The 15294-nt window shown below is 42.4% G+C and overlaps 1 protein-coding gene across 8 annotated transcripts in view; it reads left to right on the top strand.

Annotated features, from left to right (window-relative positions):
* FGGY (FGGY carbohydrate kinase domain containing) overlaps window positions 1-15294 on the top strand; it is a 450547-nt gene that overhangs the window by 22056 nt on the left and 413197 nt on the right. For 5 of the 8 annotated variants that reach the window (XM_066376408.1, XM_066376406.1, XM_066376410.1 and 2 more), the window contains exon 2: window positions 1145-1359. The exons of the other annotated variants lie outside the window; for them this stretch is intronic. In XM_066376408.1, the coding sequence (XP_066232505.1) occupies window positions 1159-1359 (201 nt within the window). In that variant the 5' untranslated portion in view covers window positions 1145-1158. The remainder of the gene's footprint in view (window positions 1-1144; window positions 1360-15294) is intronic. 8 annotated transcript variants of the gene reach the window in all.

Raw genomic sequence — 15294 nt, forward strand, 5'->3', positions numbered from 1 at the left:
TTGCCCAGGAAGCAAAGTGGAAGGGCGCAGAATGCTGCTGCTGTTGCTGAAATTGGACTCTGGGCTCTAAGACTGCGCCGAGCTCACCTGGGGAGTTGTAGCACATTAACCAGCGCGGTTGTCTTGAAGGCTTGTTCTGATTCTTTGAAAGCTCAGTCTGGAAAATGAAAGCCTCTGAGATCTCTGTGTCCTGTGGGCTGATCTGACCAAAGGGACTTGGAGTGGCAATGAAGGCCTACAAATTCATGAGTGTTTTCTGGTCAAATTTCTTTGTAACTCACAAGGCATCTATAAGGAAAACAGATTCTCTAACAGATTCTTCATCCTGTCTCCTTTGAATTCCCAGTCTCTTCATTACAGACCTGCAGTTTATTTGCCTCTTCTACAAACCTGTACTTCCGGCTATTAAGAAAGACAGGAAGAAGTGTGGGCCTGCAGGGCTGGGCTGCCCTGAGGGATGCTGGCCAAATCCCTTCGCTTCTCAGAGACCTGTTTTCCCATTAGTGTGATGCTCGTTGTCGTAGTAATGTGCGTTTACTGTCCTTATGCATGTGGACCTAACATTAAGAGAAAAGTTATGTACCCTTGGAGTCTCACCTTGATCACCTGTAACACAGACTTAAATAGACTCTTGTTGGAGAGTTGTAGTGGGAAATAGAGGGGAGGTCTGTGCTTACCGCAGTGAGCACAATAGGTGCTCAGTAGATAATTATTTGAGTGAATGATTTACTGGGCAGATGAAGTTTCTTTTCAGGATAACCATCACTGTCCTTGTTTTGAAAAACTCCATAATGATAAATGCATATCTATTACTTCCAGATTCTCAGTTTTCCTACAGTCCTTTTTGTCTGATATCACAACTTTGCTCAAATAATTTTACAGTTCATGAAGGCTTAATGCCTGACTCCCTTCCAAGACTGGAAAGTTCATGTCTGAGGCCATGCAGGTCTTGTTCTCCTACCACCTAGCTCATGCCTGGTAGCATATTATTAGCACTCAGCATTTTTGTTGGATGAATAAATAATAGAAGGCCACCAGTTAATTCCATAGTTTTACCCCTTTTATTTCCACTTTCAGGAGGTCTTGTGCCTGACGTTGCAGACCCATGTGGACTTCATGTGGTTTTTGCCTTTGATCACTGCAGGTGAAGAGGACGTGATGCCTCGTGGAGCTCAGGGACCAGGGCGCTACTACGTGGGTGTGGATGTTGGCACAGGCAGCGTCCGTGCAGCTCTGGTGGACCAGAGGGGCATCCTTTTGGCTTTCGCAGACCAGCCAATTAACCAGTGGGAGCCTCAGTTCAACCATCATGAACAGTCCTCTGAGGACATCTGGGCCGCGTGCTGCATTGTCACAAAGGTCAGGCTATCTTGGCGCTCCCTCCTTGCGCGGGCTTTCCTTCTCCCACCTGCTGAGTATGTGTCGTGTGTCCAGCTGATGCCAGGGACAACATTGGCGTACTTTGGACATAGGCCTGGCCTTTCAGGAGCTGACAGTTAGTAGTGACAGAGACCAATGGACAGCTGAAATATGACATGCTAGGTGGTGGAGTGAAGTGACTGTGGCTGGAACGGAGGACAGGGTTAATTCTGAGGGGCTCAGAGCGGATAGGACAGAGGATACGAAACATGCAGACATAGGATGGTCAGGTGTGACCCGATGTGGATAAAGTCACTGATAGTTATAGCTAACATCTACTGTGCCTTCATGTGTGTGCCCAAGGCAGTATGAAACATGTCAACATATATCATGTAGTTGAATCTTCACAGCAACCCTATAAAAGTAGAACTAGTACTACCCCTATTTTATTGAGGAGGACACAGAGGCACGGAAAGTTTAGGTAACTAACCTAGTTCATGCAGTTAGTAATAGCAGAGGTAGGATTGGAATCTAAGCAGTCTGATTCTAACACTGCACCCTTAGTCACTGGACTTTCCTACCTTTCAAGCAGACAAGTGAAGGGAACCTTATTTTGTTCAGAAGAAACAGCATGTTCAAAGGCACTGTGGCATGAGAACATGGTATGTTTTGAGAAAGCAAGAAGTTGGGCAAGCTTAGAGCATGTCTGAATTGGACCAGGCAGATGTTCATTTTGAGTGGCCTTGGATTGGAGTTAGCATGCAGGCTTGGGGAAGGGAGTGATGCTGGCCAAGACCTGTTCATTTTTAGTTCTACTTGACTATTCAGTTTTATATCTCGGTGATCAGAAACGACAGAGATTCTTTTCTCTTTTTTCAGAGGGGAAAATGCGGCCCTGAGTTCTTTCTTCTCCTCCTAGTTTAGTTCCTTAAATATTCATGAAGGGCTTGGTAATTTGCAGATGGACAATTCACCATTTTGTTCCTATCGATCAGTCCGTTTAAACTTTAATGAGCTCTGGGCTACAGTTAGTGCTCCTGGAGAAGAAGGCAGAGAGTGGAGGTAGGGGTGGGCGGCACTGGAGCATTATACAGAAATGATAGAGGGGGCACATCATCTTTTCTGCCTGTTTAATTTTCCTACTCCCTCCCCTCTCTCAGCCCCACCTTGGTGAGAATCTTCTACTCATTGCCCTTGGGTCTCCTTTGTTCTTCTAACCTATAGCTTTGCTTGCCATTAAGGAAATTGTCAAGAAGAAAATATAATCCCCTGATGAAAAGCTACTTTAAAAAATGTCTGCTCTAAGTACAGCTTGGTCTAATGGTAGATTTTTAATCATCTCCCAATGGCGGCCTGCTCGTCATCTGCTTGAGCCCCCTAGCCACATGCGGGCTGTGGGCATTTGTCCTTAGCGAGGCTGTCTCACTAAAGCTACTGGCTCTTAGGCTGTTTCCCTCCTTAAAGAGGGAGACATTTTTATATCAGAGGTAGCGTACCACAGAGTACAGACTGACTGTGTTGTCATCCCAGTTCCAACATGTATTGGCTTGTCATCTTGGACAGGTTACTTAATGTTTCTTACCTGAGTTTCCTCATCTATAAAATGGGAGTGATGATTGTACCTATCTCCATAGGGCTGTTGTGAGGATGAAATGAGATCATGCATATAAAATGTCACAGCAGTGCCTGGAAATGAGTAAGTACTTCGTTTCCTATGGTGATCAGGTGATGGTGATGATGATGATGATGATGATGATGATGATAACAGAAATGAGGGGAATGAATTTCTAAGATTAAATATATTTGAAAGTCAAAGTCAATTAGGGAGGCACCTCCTGGGAATAGTTACTCACTCCCTTTCTGGTTAAGAGTTCTTTCTGTGGAAGATTTTGAGAAGCACTGGGGAAGGGCAAAGAGCAACAAAACATATTTTGACCTGTTTCTTCTTTCTCAAGGATGTTAGGCAGTGAACAGCTCGAGAGCAGTTGTACCAAGTCCTTTCCCTTAAGTCATTCACTTGGTTCTCCCTGGAGTCAAGTTAATGAAAACAAGAACAGTAATAACAATAGGATGGTGATGATGATACTGGCAGCCAGCATTTCTTAGGCACTAATTATGTTCCAGGTACCACGCTGAGCACTTTATAGCCATCACTTCATTTTATCTGTAGGACAACCTCTTGATGTAGTTTTTATTCTTCTGTTTTGGAGCTGGAAGAAATAAGCGTTGATGAGGTTAGGTAACCAGGCCAAGGTTGCGTGGCTGATGCACACCCCCCGCCCCACCCACATGCTCTGCCTGTTGCCCTTCTTTCCAGCCTCCTCTCACCCTGCTTGGAAATCCTATTAAGTGACCTGAAGTTTTTTCACTTTGCCACTCAGTATGTCGGGAACCTTGAGTTTACCGCGATTCTTGTACTAACTATATTGAATTACAAGTGCCTTATCTGGCTGTCTGCTCTTGTGGAAAGAAAATGTGTGCTCCTCAAGCAGGGGTCATAGTTTATTTATCTCTATTTCCCTAGACTTCCTTGCTTGTAATATTCTCCGTTCATATGTGCTGAGCTTAGGAATGAGTGAAATGTCTCTGTTGTTTTCATTATCTGCGATGTTCCTCTCTCACCTTCTTTACCTGCCCAGCTACCTGGTATCTTATAAGGTAAGTTAAAGTATTACTTCCTCTCGGGAACCTTCCTTGAAGACTCCTGACAATCTCTGCCCTCCCTTGCCAACCTCAGAGGAAAGCGAGGGTGAGAAGCCCCGTGCTGCTGCCCTAGAGCCCACCACCCTCACATGTATCATTCCTTGACTCCTACTGGATTGCATTTAAATTGGTGACTTGTTTGTTTCCTTCTAAACCATGAGCTGAGATCTTGAAGAGAATTGTCCTTGTTTCACTAGCATCTAACACATTGCCTAGCACAGATTTCCTGCTCAATAAATGGTTGTTGAATTAACCATTTACTTAGAGTTAAAAACAGACAGTTAAAAAACATTCTGACATCCCTTATCTTATTTAAGTGCCACAATCATTCTGTGAGGCAGACTGCCTTTCTTCTCATTTGACACATGAAGATACTCAGGCTCTGAAACCAACAGGTATTAGAGACAGGACTAGACCCCTAGTGAGATGGCTCTAAACCCTTTTCTCTGTTCTGTTCTCTACTGCCCCTGAAAATGGCAGGTTTATAGTGGGTCAGTACTCACACATCTAAAAAGTTCTATGACAGTGCACAAGTCCTAAAGGTATTCCCTGTAAAGCCAGTAGCCGCGGCCACCATCGCAGCTGCCTGCCCTGTGCAGGTTCGCATTTGATTCGGACAGACGGTAATGAAACAATGGAGCCAAGAACTGGTGGGCCATTAGCTTTAATCCTAGCTTGCAGCCGGTGGGCAATAAATACACACAGTGGGAAAACACTTTCCTTTCCATTCAGGGCTCCCAAAGCCACTGACTTATCCAAGTTTCCTAGAAGAATCAAAGATTTCTAGCTAACCAGCCTTATTCACATCTGTTCCCCATCTCCTCCTCTCTGCACAAACTCTGGACAAACTGGCTTCTCCTTCAGCACTCCACCATCTTGGCTGCTTCTCCTCTCTTCCACATGGCCTTTCTCTGCTCTCCTCCCTAATGCTAATCTCAGAAACAGAGAGAGAGCAAGCTCCTGGTCTGCCCCATTTTATAGTGTAGAAATCAAAACCTTTAATTCAATATACAAACAAGGAAGTCTCTGATACAAAGTCACTTATCTGAGGCATGATGGGATTCCTGATAAAGAGTGCACCACCCCCTATCATGTAACAGTCAAAGTTGTGGGGAAAAACTTGATCTTAAAACTAAGCCTTAGGCTATAACAACCCTGCCTGCTTACAGCCTGTCCCTCACACCCAATGCAAACTATAAGCGAGCAAACATATATATCATATTTACAAACTTATTTGACCAACATACCAGCCTGTTTCTGATTTTAAGGGCTTATAATGTCTTTTGGAGTCACAAATCTTAACCACCAAGGCCAGAACATTGCAAGTTTGTGTATGATTAGTATGAACTTTCATTATGTGCAAGATAAATTTGAGGTTGCATATGTGCTGTGCTCTTTGCTAGGCAACAGAGTGTTTATAGGAGAGGTATACAACAAGTTCTCTACCCCTAAGCATGAAATAGTTCAGTTGCATGGAAGAACCAACACCTACAACACCAACGAAATGCTATTTTGTTTTAAGTTGCACTGGCTGCATGACTAACGATTGAAGGGAGAGAGAGCAGCAGAGGGAATATATATATAACTCATGTGGGATTGAGCAATAACGTTAACCTCTTACATTCATAGAAGCTGTGTAGTTTACAAACCATATTCATATCCATTTTTTAAAAATGTTAAACCATTTGCTTAAAATTTATTTTCCAATTAACAGTTGACATGCAATATTCTATCAGTTTCAGGTATAAAACATAGTTATTAGACGTTTATATACCTTACAAAGTACTCACGCCTGTAAGTCCAGTAACCATCAGACTCCACACATAATTATAACAGTATTATTGACTATATTCTCTATGCTGTACTTGACATCCCCATGACTGTTCTGTAAGTACCAATTTGTGCTTCTTAATCCTTCATCTTTTTAACCCATCCCCCAGCCCACATTCATATCCATTTGATTGTCATGCAGAGGTGGGTAGGGAAGTGTTATTCCCATTTTACCTTTAAAAAGAAAAACCTGCCAACTGAAGTGACTTTCCCTGTCACCCAGGAAGTAGGTGACAAGCCTGCCATCAGGTCAGCTCTCTGCACCTCTGCACATCTCTCCATTTCCACCACCACATACCTTCTCCCTTAACTGGGAGTAAGGGGGTCCCAGTTTCTTTAATCACTCATTCTTTTTACATTTCCTGAGTCTACTGTACTTTAGGGCTAGATTTTGTCTAGAGTAGTGTAAGAACTTAACCAATTTCCTCATGTGTACCCTTTCCCCCTCCAATTCATTCTCCTGTTTGGAGCTGGAATTAAATTTTCTTTTTCTTAATGCTAACCTGACCATGTCACTTTTTGCTTACAACTTATCAGAAGCATCACACTATTATTTGGCTAGAACTCAAAATCCTTCACATGACCTTCAGGCCCTTCCTGGTTTGGTTTCCACCTGTTTTCCTGGCTCCTCTCGCGATACCTCTCGCAGCTCGGTGTTCCAGCCATACTCCCCGGCCTTGTCCTCAGACACGGGTGCTCCTGCACATTCTTCTTGCCTACTGCTGACATATTTAACTCCTGTTCGTCCTTAGATCCTCACTATCTAATACAGTAGTCACTAGCCACATGTGACTATTTAAAGTCATTAAAATGAAATACAATTTAAAATTTGGTTTCTCAGTTGCAGTTGCCATATTTGAAGTGCTCAGCAGCTAGATGTAGCAGGTGGTCGCTGTATTGGACAGCACCAAGACAGAGCATTTCCAGCATTGTAGAAAGTTCCATCGGTGAGCACTGCTCTGAATCCTAGTTCAAAAGTCAGTTCTTGAGGGAAGAAGCCTTTTCTTGCTCAACATCACTTCCTAACTGAGTCCTATTTTAATAGCTAAATCTTCTCACAGTTATCTTGTTTTTTTCCCTTGTAGAACTTCACATGGTTGATGAATCATTCACTTTTTGATTAATATCAAAAGGTAAAATCATTATATAATAAAATCAGATAACAAAATCATTTATTATTTGAGTTCATATATATCTTCCCTACTAGATATTATGTTTTAGGAGGCAGAACTATAGTTTGCTTACCCAGGTCCTAATAGACAGTAGACTAAGGAAATGTAAAAAGAATGAATGCTTAAGATATTGGGCCCGACCAATGGTGGTGCAGTGGATAGAGCGTTGACCCAGAATGCTAATGTACTGGGTTCGAAACCCTGAGGTTGCCAGCTTGAGTGCCTGCTTATCGGCTTGAACATGGGGTAGCCAACTTGAGTGTGGGATCATCAACATGATCCCAAGGTAGCTGGCTTAAGCCCAAAGCTCACTGACTAGAGCCCAAGATTTCTGGCTTAAGCCAAAGGTTGCTGGCTTGAGTAACAGGTCACTGGCTCTGCTTGAGCCTCGTAGCCAAGCACGTGTGCTAAAGTGAAGCAACTACGAGTTGATGCTTCTCATTTCTCTCCTCCCCCACTTCTTGTCTCTATTTAAAATACAAAACGAAACAAAACAAAAGGAAATTGGGACCCCCTTACTCCCAATCAAAGGAGAAAGTTTGAGGGAGGATGTAGGGCTTGAAGTGACTCTGGACAACTCTTAAGAGAGGATGTTCAGAACTGAGGAACAGAAGTGCTGAGGTGGAAATGTTATGGAGCCAGCCCTGGCTGGAACCGCTGGTTTCCAATAAGAGGAAGAAGGAGACTGGAATCCATGGTAAGGGTGCACCCAGGTAGCTTGTTTTGAGGGTGATAGGGAACTTTTCTAGAATCATCCTGACTTTCTGAGTGACCAGGAACATATTCAAGATGGCTTGCAGGGAACAGAAACTAAATTCAAGGATCCAGTTAGAGGTAACATGATTCTTCTGATGAAGCTCTGGAGGCTGAGATTCCTCTGAACTGTAAGCTCTGGGAGACCTGGGCTGTGTCTGTCTTATTCAGCCGATGTCCTTCATGCTGGTACATACAGGTACCTACTAAGATCTGCTCCGTAATGAATGGCTGGATTAGCATGTTGGCAGAGGGATAAATAGGCGGTACAAGATTAAGAGACTTTGGAAGAAAGATCTAACAGGAGTTGGTGATAGTGGAGAGGAGCAAGGTAGAGGCAGTTCCAGAGTTTGTTTTCGGAAGAATTAAGTCACTGACATGCGAGGAAGTGTTTAGTCTACGTCCCCCCACCTTATCTTCAAGGGGCAGCCCCACACACTGCATAACCCCACACATCCCTGAGCCGGATGCTGTGGAGGCATGGTCCAGGACTGACTTTTACCAGTCACTAGAGATTTGTAAAATTGAGTGCTGACCCTGGCCGGTTTGCTCAGTGGTAGAGCGTCGACCTGGCGTGCAGGGGACCCGGGTTCGATTCCCGGCCAGGGCACACAGGAGAAGCGCCCATTAGCTTCTCCACCCCCCCCTTCCTCTCTGTCTGTCTCTTCCCCTCCCGCAGCCAAGGCTCCATTGGAGCAAAGATGGCCCGGGCGCTGGGGATGGCTCCTTGGCCTCTGCCCCAGGCGCTAGAGTGGCTCTGGTCGCGGCAGAGCGTCGCCCCTGGTGGGTGTGCCGGGTGGATCCCGGCTGGGTGCATGTGGGAGTCTGTCTGACTGTCTCTCCCCGTTTCCAGCTTCAGAAAAATACAAAAAAAAAAAAAAAAAAAAAAAAAAAATTGAGTGCCTCCAGGGGCCACACAGGTAACAGACACGCCCCACGAGCTGTATTAGCATCCTTGCGTTCCCAGGTCTGGGCCGGCTGTTTTCCTTCCTGCAGCTCTTTCTCCAGGTTTCCATAAGGTAAGCGCCTCAGGTCCTACAAGAGTTTCCTCACATCTCACCTTCTTGGCAGCTACCTCTTCCTTCTCCAGCGTTCCTGGTCCCTGACTTACCACCTTCTTGTATACTACCCATTTGGCTTATTACATGCTATCTATCCCTATTAAAATATAATTTCAAAAAGAGCAAGGAATTTAAAAAAATATAGATTTTGCTTTCTATTGTTTCTCATATACCCCAAACCGTTCACAGCCTGCTCCTAGAAGGGGCCTGCCCGTCGTTGCTGGCTGAGTGAGTGAGGAATTGAATTGTGTAGGCAACGCGAGTGGCGGCCTGAGGGAACCAGGGACTGCGAAACCCCACACAGGCCCCCAGAGCTGACAGAGGCATTCACATCAAGATTTAAAAGGATACAGGACCAGCCACACAGAACTCTGTTGCAAGCTGGATTCTGTCTGTGAGGCCCCAGGCTTTGACCCTATCTAGAGCTAAAGACAAAACCAGGTACACCTCTGACCTTCCGCTTCTTAGTTCTGAAACCGCCGTCTCCCCACCCAGTAAGGCAGAGCCTGCTGATGTGAAACACATGCAGGATCGAACTGGTTCCCACAGTCAGAGCAAAACGTTTCACAACCCCTTCCCCAAATATTTGTTTGCTGCCCCATAGCTACGAGTTGACAGTTGCTAGACATGGACCAGGTTACCAAATGAAGTTAAGAGATCTCCTTCTCTGGAAATTCTTTAGAAGAGCAATGTGCTTTCTCTCTGGCCAGCAGCGTTCCCTTGAGGCCAAGTCATTGGGGTGAGTTTATTAGATTGCTTTCTTTTTCCATTAATAAGAGTATAAAAAAGAATCCTCAGGTCAGCAGGTCCAGTCGCAGGACCCTTCTGGGTAGTGTGATCCTGACAGCCCTGGTTCTGGGGTGGTGTAGATGGAGGTGGGGCTTGTGGAGTGGGGGAGTCCTACTCATGAACAGGCATGATCCTAAGGTATTTCCAGGTAAGACGGGGGAAATAACAGTGGCTACCAAACAAATTAGGTTTGAATGCATGTCCCAGTTATTCTTCCAGTTCTTTGTGATAGATTTCTACTTTAGAGACTGAAAGGCCATGATTAGAATCTGGAACTCTTCAGAGGGGGTTCATAAAATAGATTGAAGAGAGTATTTTCTTTGCTCTTCCTACTGGAATGTTACTCCCATCCATTACTGGAATGTAATTCTTAGGAAGGTTTGACTATATTCAGTCTTTTTTTTTTTTAAATAGAAACATCTTTTTATTATTATTATTTATTTATTTATTTATTTTTTTTACAGAGACAGAGAGAGAGTCAGAGAGAGGGATAGACAGGGACAGACAGGAACAGAGAGATGAGAAGCATCAATCATTAGTTTTTCGTTGTGCATTGCGACACCTTAGTTGTTCATTGACTGCTTTCTCATATGTGCTTTGACCACAGGCCTCTGGCAGACCGAGTAACCCCTTGCTTGAGCCAGCAACATTGGGTCCAAGCTGGTAAGCTTTTTGCTCAAACCAGATGGGCCCACGCTCAAGCTGGCGACCTTGGGGTCTCGAACCTGGGTTTTTCTGCATCCCAGTCCAACGCTCTATCCACTGCGCCACTGCCTGGTCAGGCCATTCAGTCTTTTTTTTTTTTTTTTTTTAGAGAGGAGAGGGAGAGACAGAGAGAGAGAGAAGGGGGGAGGAGCAGGAAGCATCAACTCCCATATGTGCCTTGACCAGGCAAGCCCAGGGTTTCGAACCGGCAACCTCAGCATTTCCAGGTCGACGCTTTATCCACTGCGCCACCACAGGTCCAGTCTTTTTGATCACTATCCCTTTGTCCATCATTTTTATATGTGCTTACATGACACAGAGAGCATGCTAGGCTTTGTACATAAAAAAGATTCCATTGAACAGTCAGTTAATAAGACATTGAGTGAGTTTTCCATCCTTTTCATTTATATCCTATAAAGGTTTACTGGTTCCAAAGCACTTTCAAACCAACCAACTCCTTTGATCCTCACCAGGGAGATATCGCTCAGGAAATTGAGACTCAGAAAGGTGATGAGACTAGTGCGGGATTACACTGACTCACAAGCGGTGGAGTTGGAACCAGAAGATGGCTCTTTGACACCATATTCCATGTTCATTTCTACGCTAAATCTGCTTGTGGTGTTGGGTGTATTGAATCCTCTGCATCTTCTCACCTAATTCCTCCATTGATGGACTCCAGCCTCTGAGAGATAGGCTTGCCCAGGTCAGGCAGGCCTGCACTGTCTGGGTACAGAGCCCAATAGGGCCACAGGGCAGCTATTGATTTATGATGTTAGGGTTAGCTTATTGATTTACTCCCACGAATTCAAAGAAGATTTGAGGCAGTTTATTCCATTAATGGCTGCTACTTATTATGTACCAAATGCCAGATGTTGGGCTAATCACACCTTATTTTGCTGCATTCTCATTACATCATTAGGAGATGTAGGTGTAAGTAATAGCTCTGTGCAACCTGGGAAACTGTTTCAGGTTTTAAACTCAGACTGCACTCAACACCATTGATCTTAACTGCAATCCTGAGATTTCCAAGCCAAGATGGAAGACCTTCCAGACAGTGGAAACCATGTCTATCAATGCTGTAGAGCCATGACCCAGCAAGGCAGGAGGGTAATTAGAATGGCTGCAGTTGTGTAACGTGCCCTCAGTCACATGTAGCCGAAGTGGCAGAACTAGGTTTTGAAACCTGGTGGTTTTGACTGGTTGTCATGAGGCAATGCAGCCTGACAGGGAATTGGGTTGCTCTTGTAAGGCTAGATGGACCAGTGTGGTTAAGGCATACAGGGCGTTCATCTGGTGCTGTGGGACAGAGGTATTTTAGCCAGCAGTCACAGATGGGTCACTAGCAAGTGTTCTCCACTAGAGCACATGTCCTTCTACAGGTGAGTCTCTTGGGCAACAAGAAAATCTAAGATGACACACACAGGCAATGTGGTGGAACAGAAAGAGCACAGGTTCAGAGTTTGAGTTCTGGCTCTGCCATCCACTGGCTGTGTGACAGGAGCAAATTTGAGAGACTCAGTTTCTAGAGCTTCCTGGCTTCCCCCTTTTCTTCTCCCAGCCCCCCATTTATTTATTTATTTATTTATTTATTTATTTTTGAGAGCAGCAAGGAGGGAGAGATACAGGAATACTAAGCTGCTCCTGTGGGTTTTTTTTTTTTTTTTTTTTTTACAGGGACAGAGAGAGAGAGAGAGACAGAGCGAGGGATAGATAGGGTCAGACAGACAGGAACAGAGAGAGATGAGAAGCATCAATCATCAGTTTTTCATTGCAGCATTTTAGTTGTTCATTGATTGATTTCTCATATGGACCCTGACAGTGGGCCTTCAGCAGACCAAGTAACCCCTTGCTCGAGCTAGCGACCTTGGGCTCAAGCTGGTGAGCTTTGCTCAAACCAGATGAGCCTGCACTCAAGCTGGTGAGCTCAGGGTCTCGAACCTGGGTCCTTTTGCATCCCAGTCCGATGCTCTATCCACTGCGCCACTGCCTGGTCAGGTGCTCCTGTGGGTATATTGACTGGGGAATTGAATCAGCAACCTACTTGCTCTGGGACAGCACTTCAACCAACTGCGCTATCAAACCAGGGCTTTTATTGATTTTTATAAAGACAGAGAGAGGAAGAGAGACCGAGGAGAGGGGGAGGGAGGAGAGAGGAGAGAGGAAAGGGAAGTATTTGTTGTTCCACTCAATTGTGCATTTTTTGATTGCTTCTCATGTGCACCCTGACCGGGGATGGAGCCCACAACCTTGTTGTTTCGGGACGTCGCCCTTAACCAACTGAGCTAACCTCCCAGGGCCCACTTATCTTTTATGAAATGGAAATATTAAATGTATCTTCAGAGGGCTTTGTAAGGATTAAATAAAATCATATATGTAAAGCACCCACATAGTAAGTAGGTGCGCAATATATGGTATCATTTTAATATTTATTGTACTGTTCTTTGAAAAATTGAACTTTTCTTTATTGAAAATCTGTAAGTGTGTATAGCTCTTGTATGAGGAACATGTTACATAGTAAAAAATAGAATCCTAGGTTACAAGTCTGCCATTTCAAAACAGGAAAAAAGAACTATGCATTTTAAATGGGATGGACTCTTTTGGATTGATGATTGTGGGATATAAAAGGTTATTGTCATGTTGAAGTTAATGGGAAACAGGAAACACTAGTGATTATAATCACTCACGCTTTTTCAAAAACGAAAACCATAGAACGAAAATAAAAAAATAGAATTAATCAATAAATTTATAAAGTTAAAAATTATTCAATGAAGTGAGAAATCTATCTCCTCCAACTGGCATGTTTTACTCTTAGAGGCAACTACTATTAATTTGTTATATGTTCTTTTTTTATTTTGTTTTTTTTACCTTATTAATATATTGTGGGTATCTTTTCCATTTTATTTTATGTTTTTGAGTTTTAAATTTTTTTTGAATTTATTGGGATGACATCAGTTAATAGAATTATACAGGGTTAAGGTGCACAATTTTACAATACATCCTCTGTATATTACATGTGTGTTCAGCACCCCAAGTCAAGTCTCCCTCCATTACCATCTGTCCCCCCTCCCTTCCTCCATGTCCCTCACCCCTCTTTCCCTCCTGAGATCCTCACACTGTTGTCTGTGTCTATAAATTTTTTTCTTTGCTTAATCCCTTTACCTTTTTCATTCAGCCTCCCAACCCCCACCCCTTCTTACAGCTGTCAGTCTGTTCTGTGTATCTGAGTCTATTTCTATTTTGTTTGTTAGTTTATTTTGTTCATTAGATTCCACATATGGTACTTGTCTTTCTCTGACTAGCTATTTCACTTAGCATAGTAATATCCAGATCCATCCATGTTGTTGTGAAAGGTAAGATTTCTTTCTTTTTTTTTATTAGCTGAACTTAAAATAAATATTTAACAGCTTGAGCTATAATTTACATACCGTAAAATCTATCCATTTTAAATGTATAATTCAGTGAGTTTTATTAAATTTTCACAGTTGAGGAGTCATCACCTAATTCAATTTTAGAAAACTTTTGTTGCCCTGGAAAGTTCCTTGTGCTTGTTCACAGTCAGGCCCCACTCCATAGATAACTGTATCTGCTGTCTGTGTTTACAGTTCCTCTTTGTAAGACATTTGATATAAATGGATTCATACAAAATGCACTTTTGTGTCTGACTTCTTTCACTCAGCATAATGTTTTTAAGGTTTATTTCTATTGTTATATGTGAGTAGTTTGTGCTTTTTTCTTGCTGAGTACTATTCCATTGTATGTATATACCAAACTTGTTTAACTATTTGGTTAAACCATGAAGGAGATTTGATTTGTTTCTAGTTTTGAGTAATGCTTCTATGAATATCCACATGCAAGTCTTTGTGTTGGCATATATTTTTATTTTTCTTGGGAAGATATCTAGCTGTGAAATTGTTGGTTTGTGTGGTAAGTTATGTTTAAAAAACTGCCAAGCTTTTATTTTCAAAGTGACTGCATTTTACATTTCCACCAGCAGTATATAAGGGTTCCACTTTCTCCACAATTTTCTAACACTTGTTATTGTCAATTTTTTTATTATAGCTATTCTAGTAGGTATGCAATAGTATCTCATTGTGATTTTGTTGTATTTCTTTAATCATTAATGATGTTACCATATTTTCTGTGCTTATTGGCCATCTGGTTAAATAGATACTATGAAACATATTAACATCATACTTCTACTCATTTCATAATTGAATTGTTTGTTCTCTTATTATTGAGTTACAGGAATTCTATATACAAGTCTACTATCATCTGTATAATTTGCAGATATATTCTCCCAGTCTGTAGCTTATCTTTTCATTTTCTTATGGATACTTTTGAAGAACAAACTTTTAAAATTTTGATGAAGTCAAATTTATCAATTTTTTTTGATGAGTTTTGTTTTTTAAAGAAATCTTTGTCAAACGCATGGTCAAAATAGATTTTCTCATATGTTTTCTTCTACAAGTTTTATAGTTTTAATTCTTACACTTAGGCATATGATACATTTTGAGGTAATTTTTGTATATGGTATGAGTTTTTTTTTTTTTTTTTTTTTGGCTTATGGGCATTTAGTTGTTCTACCACCAACTTTTAAACAGACTGTCTTTTCCTCCATTGAATTATCTTGGCTCCTTTATCCAATACCAATTGACCATAAAGTTTTGGTTTTTTTCTTATATTGCTATTCTATTCCATTGATCTGTCGATTTATCCTTATGCCAGTACCACACTGACTTAGTAATTAATAGAGTTTTCTAGTAAGTTTTGAAATCAGGTATTATAAGTTCTCCTACTTTGTTCTTTCTTTTCAAAAGTATTTAGGTTCACTTACATCCTTTACATTTCTATGTAAGTGTTAGAAGTTTGTCAATTTCTAAAATAATCTGCTGGGATTTTAATAATAGGAGTTGTGTAGAATC

This window comes from Saccopteryx leptura, chromosome 3 (assembly GCF_036850995.1).
Source record: "Saccopteryx leptura isolate mSacLep1 chromosome 3, mSacLep1_pri_phased_curated, whole genome shotgun sequence".
In the NCBI taxonomy this organism is placed as follows: domain Eukaryota; kingdom Metazoa; phylum Chordata; class Mammalia; order Chiroptera; family Emballonuridae; genus Saccopteryx; species Saccopteryx leptura.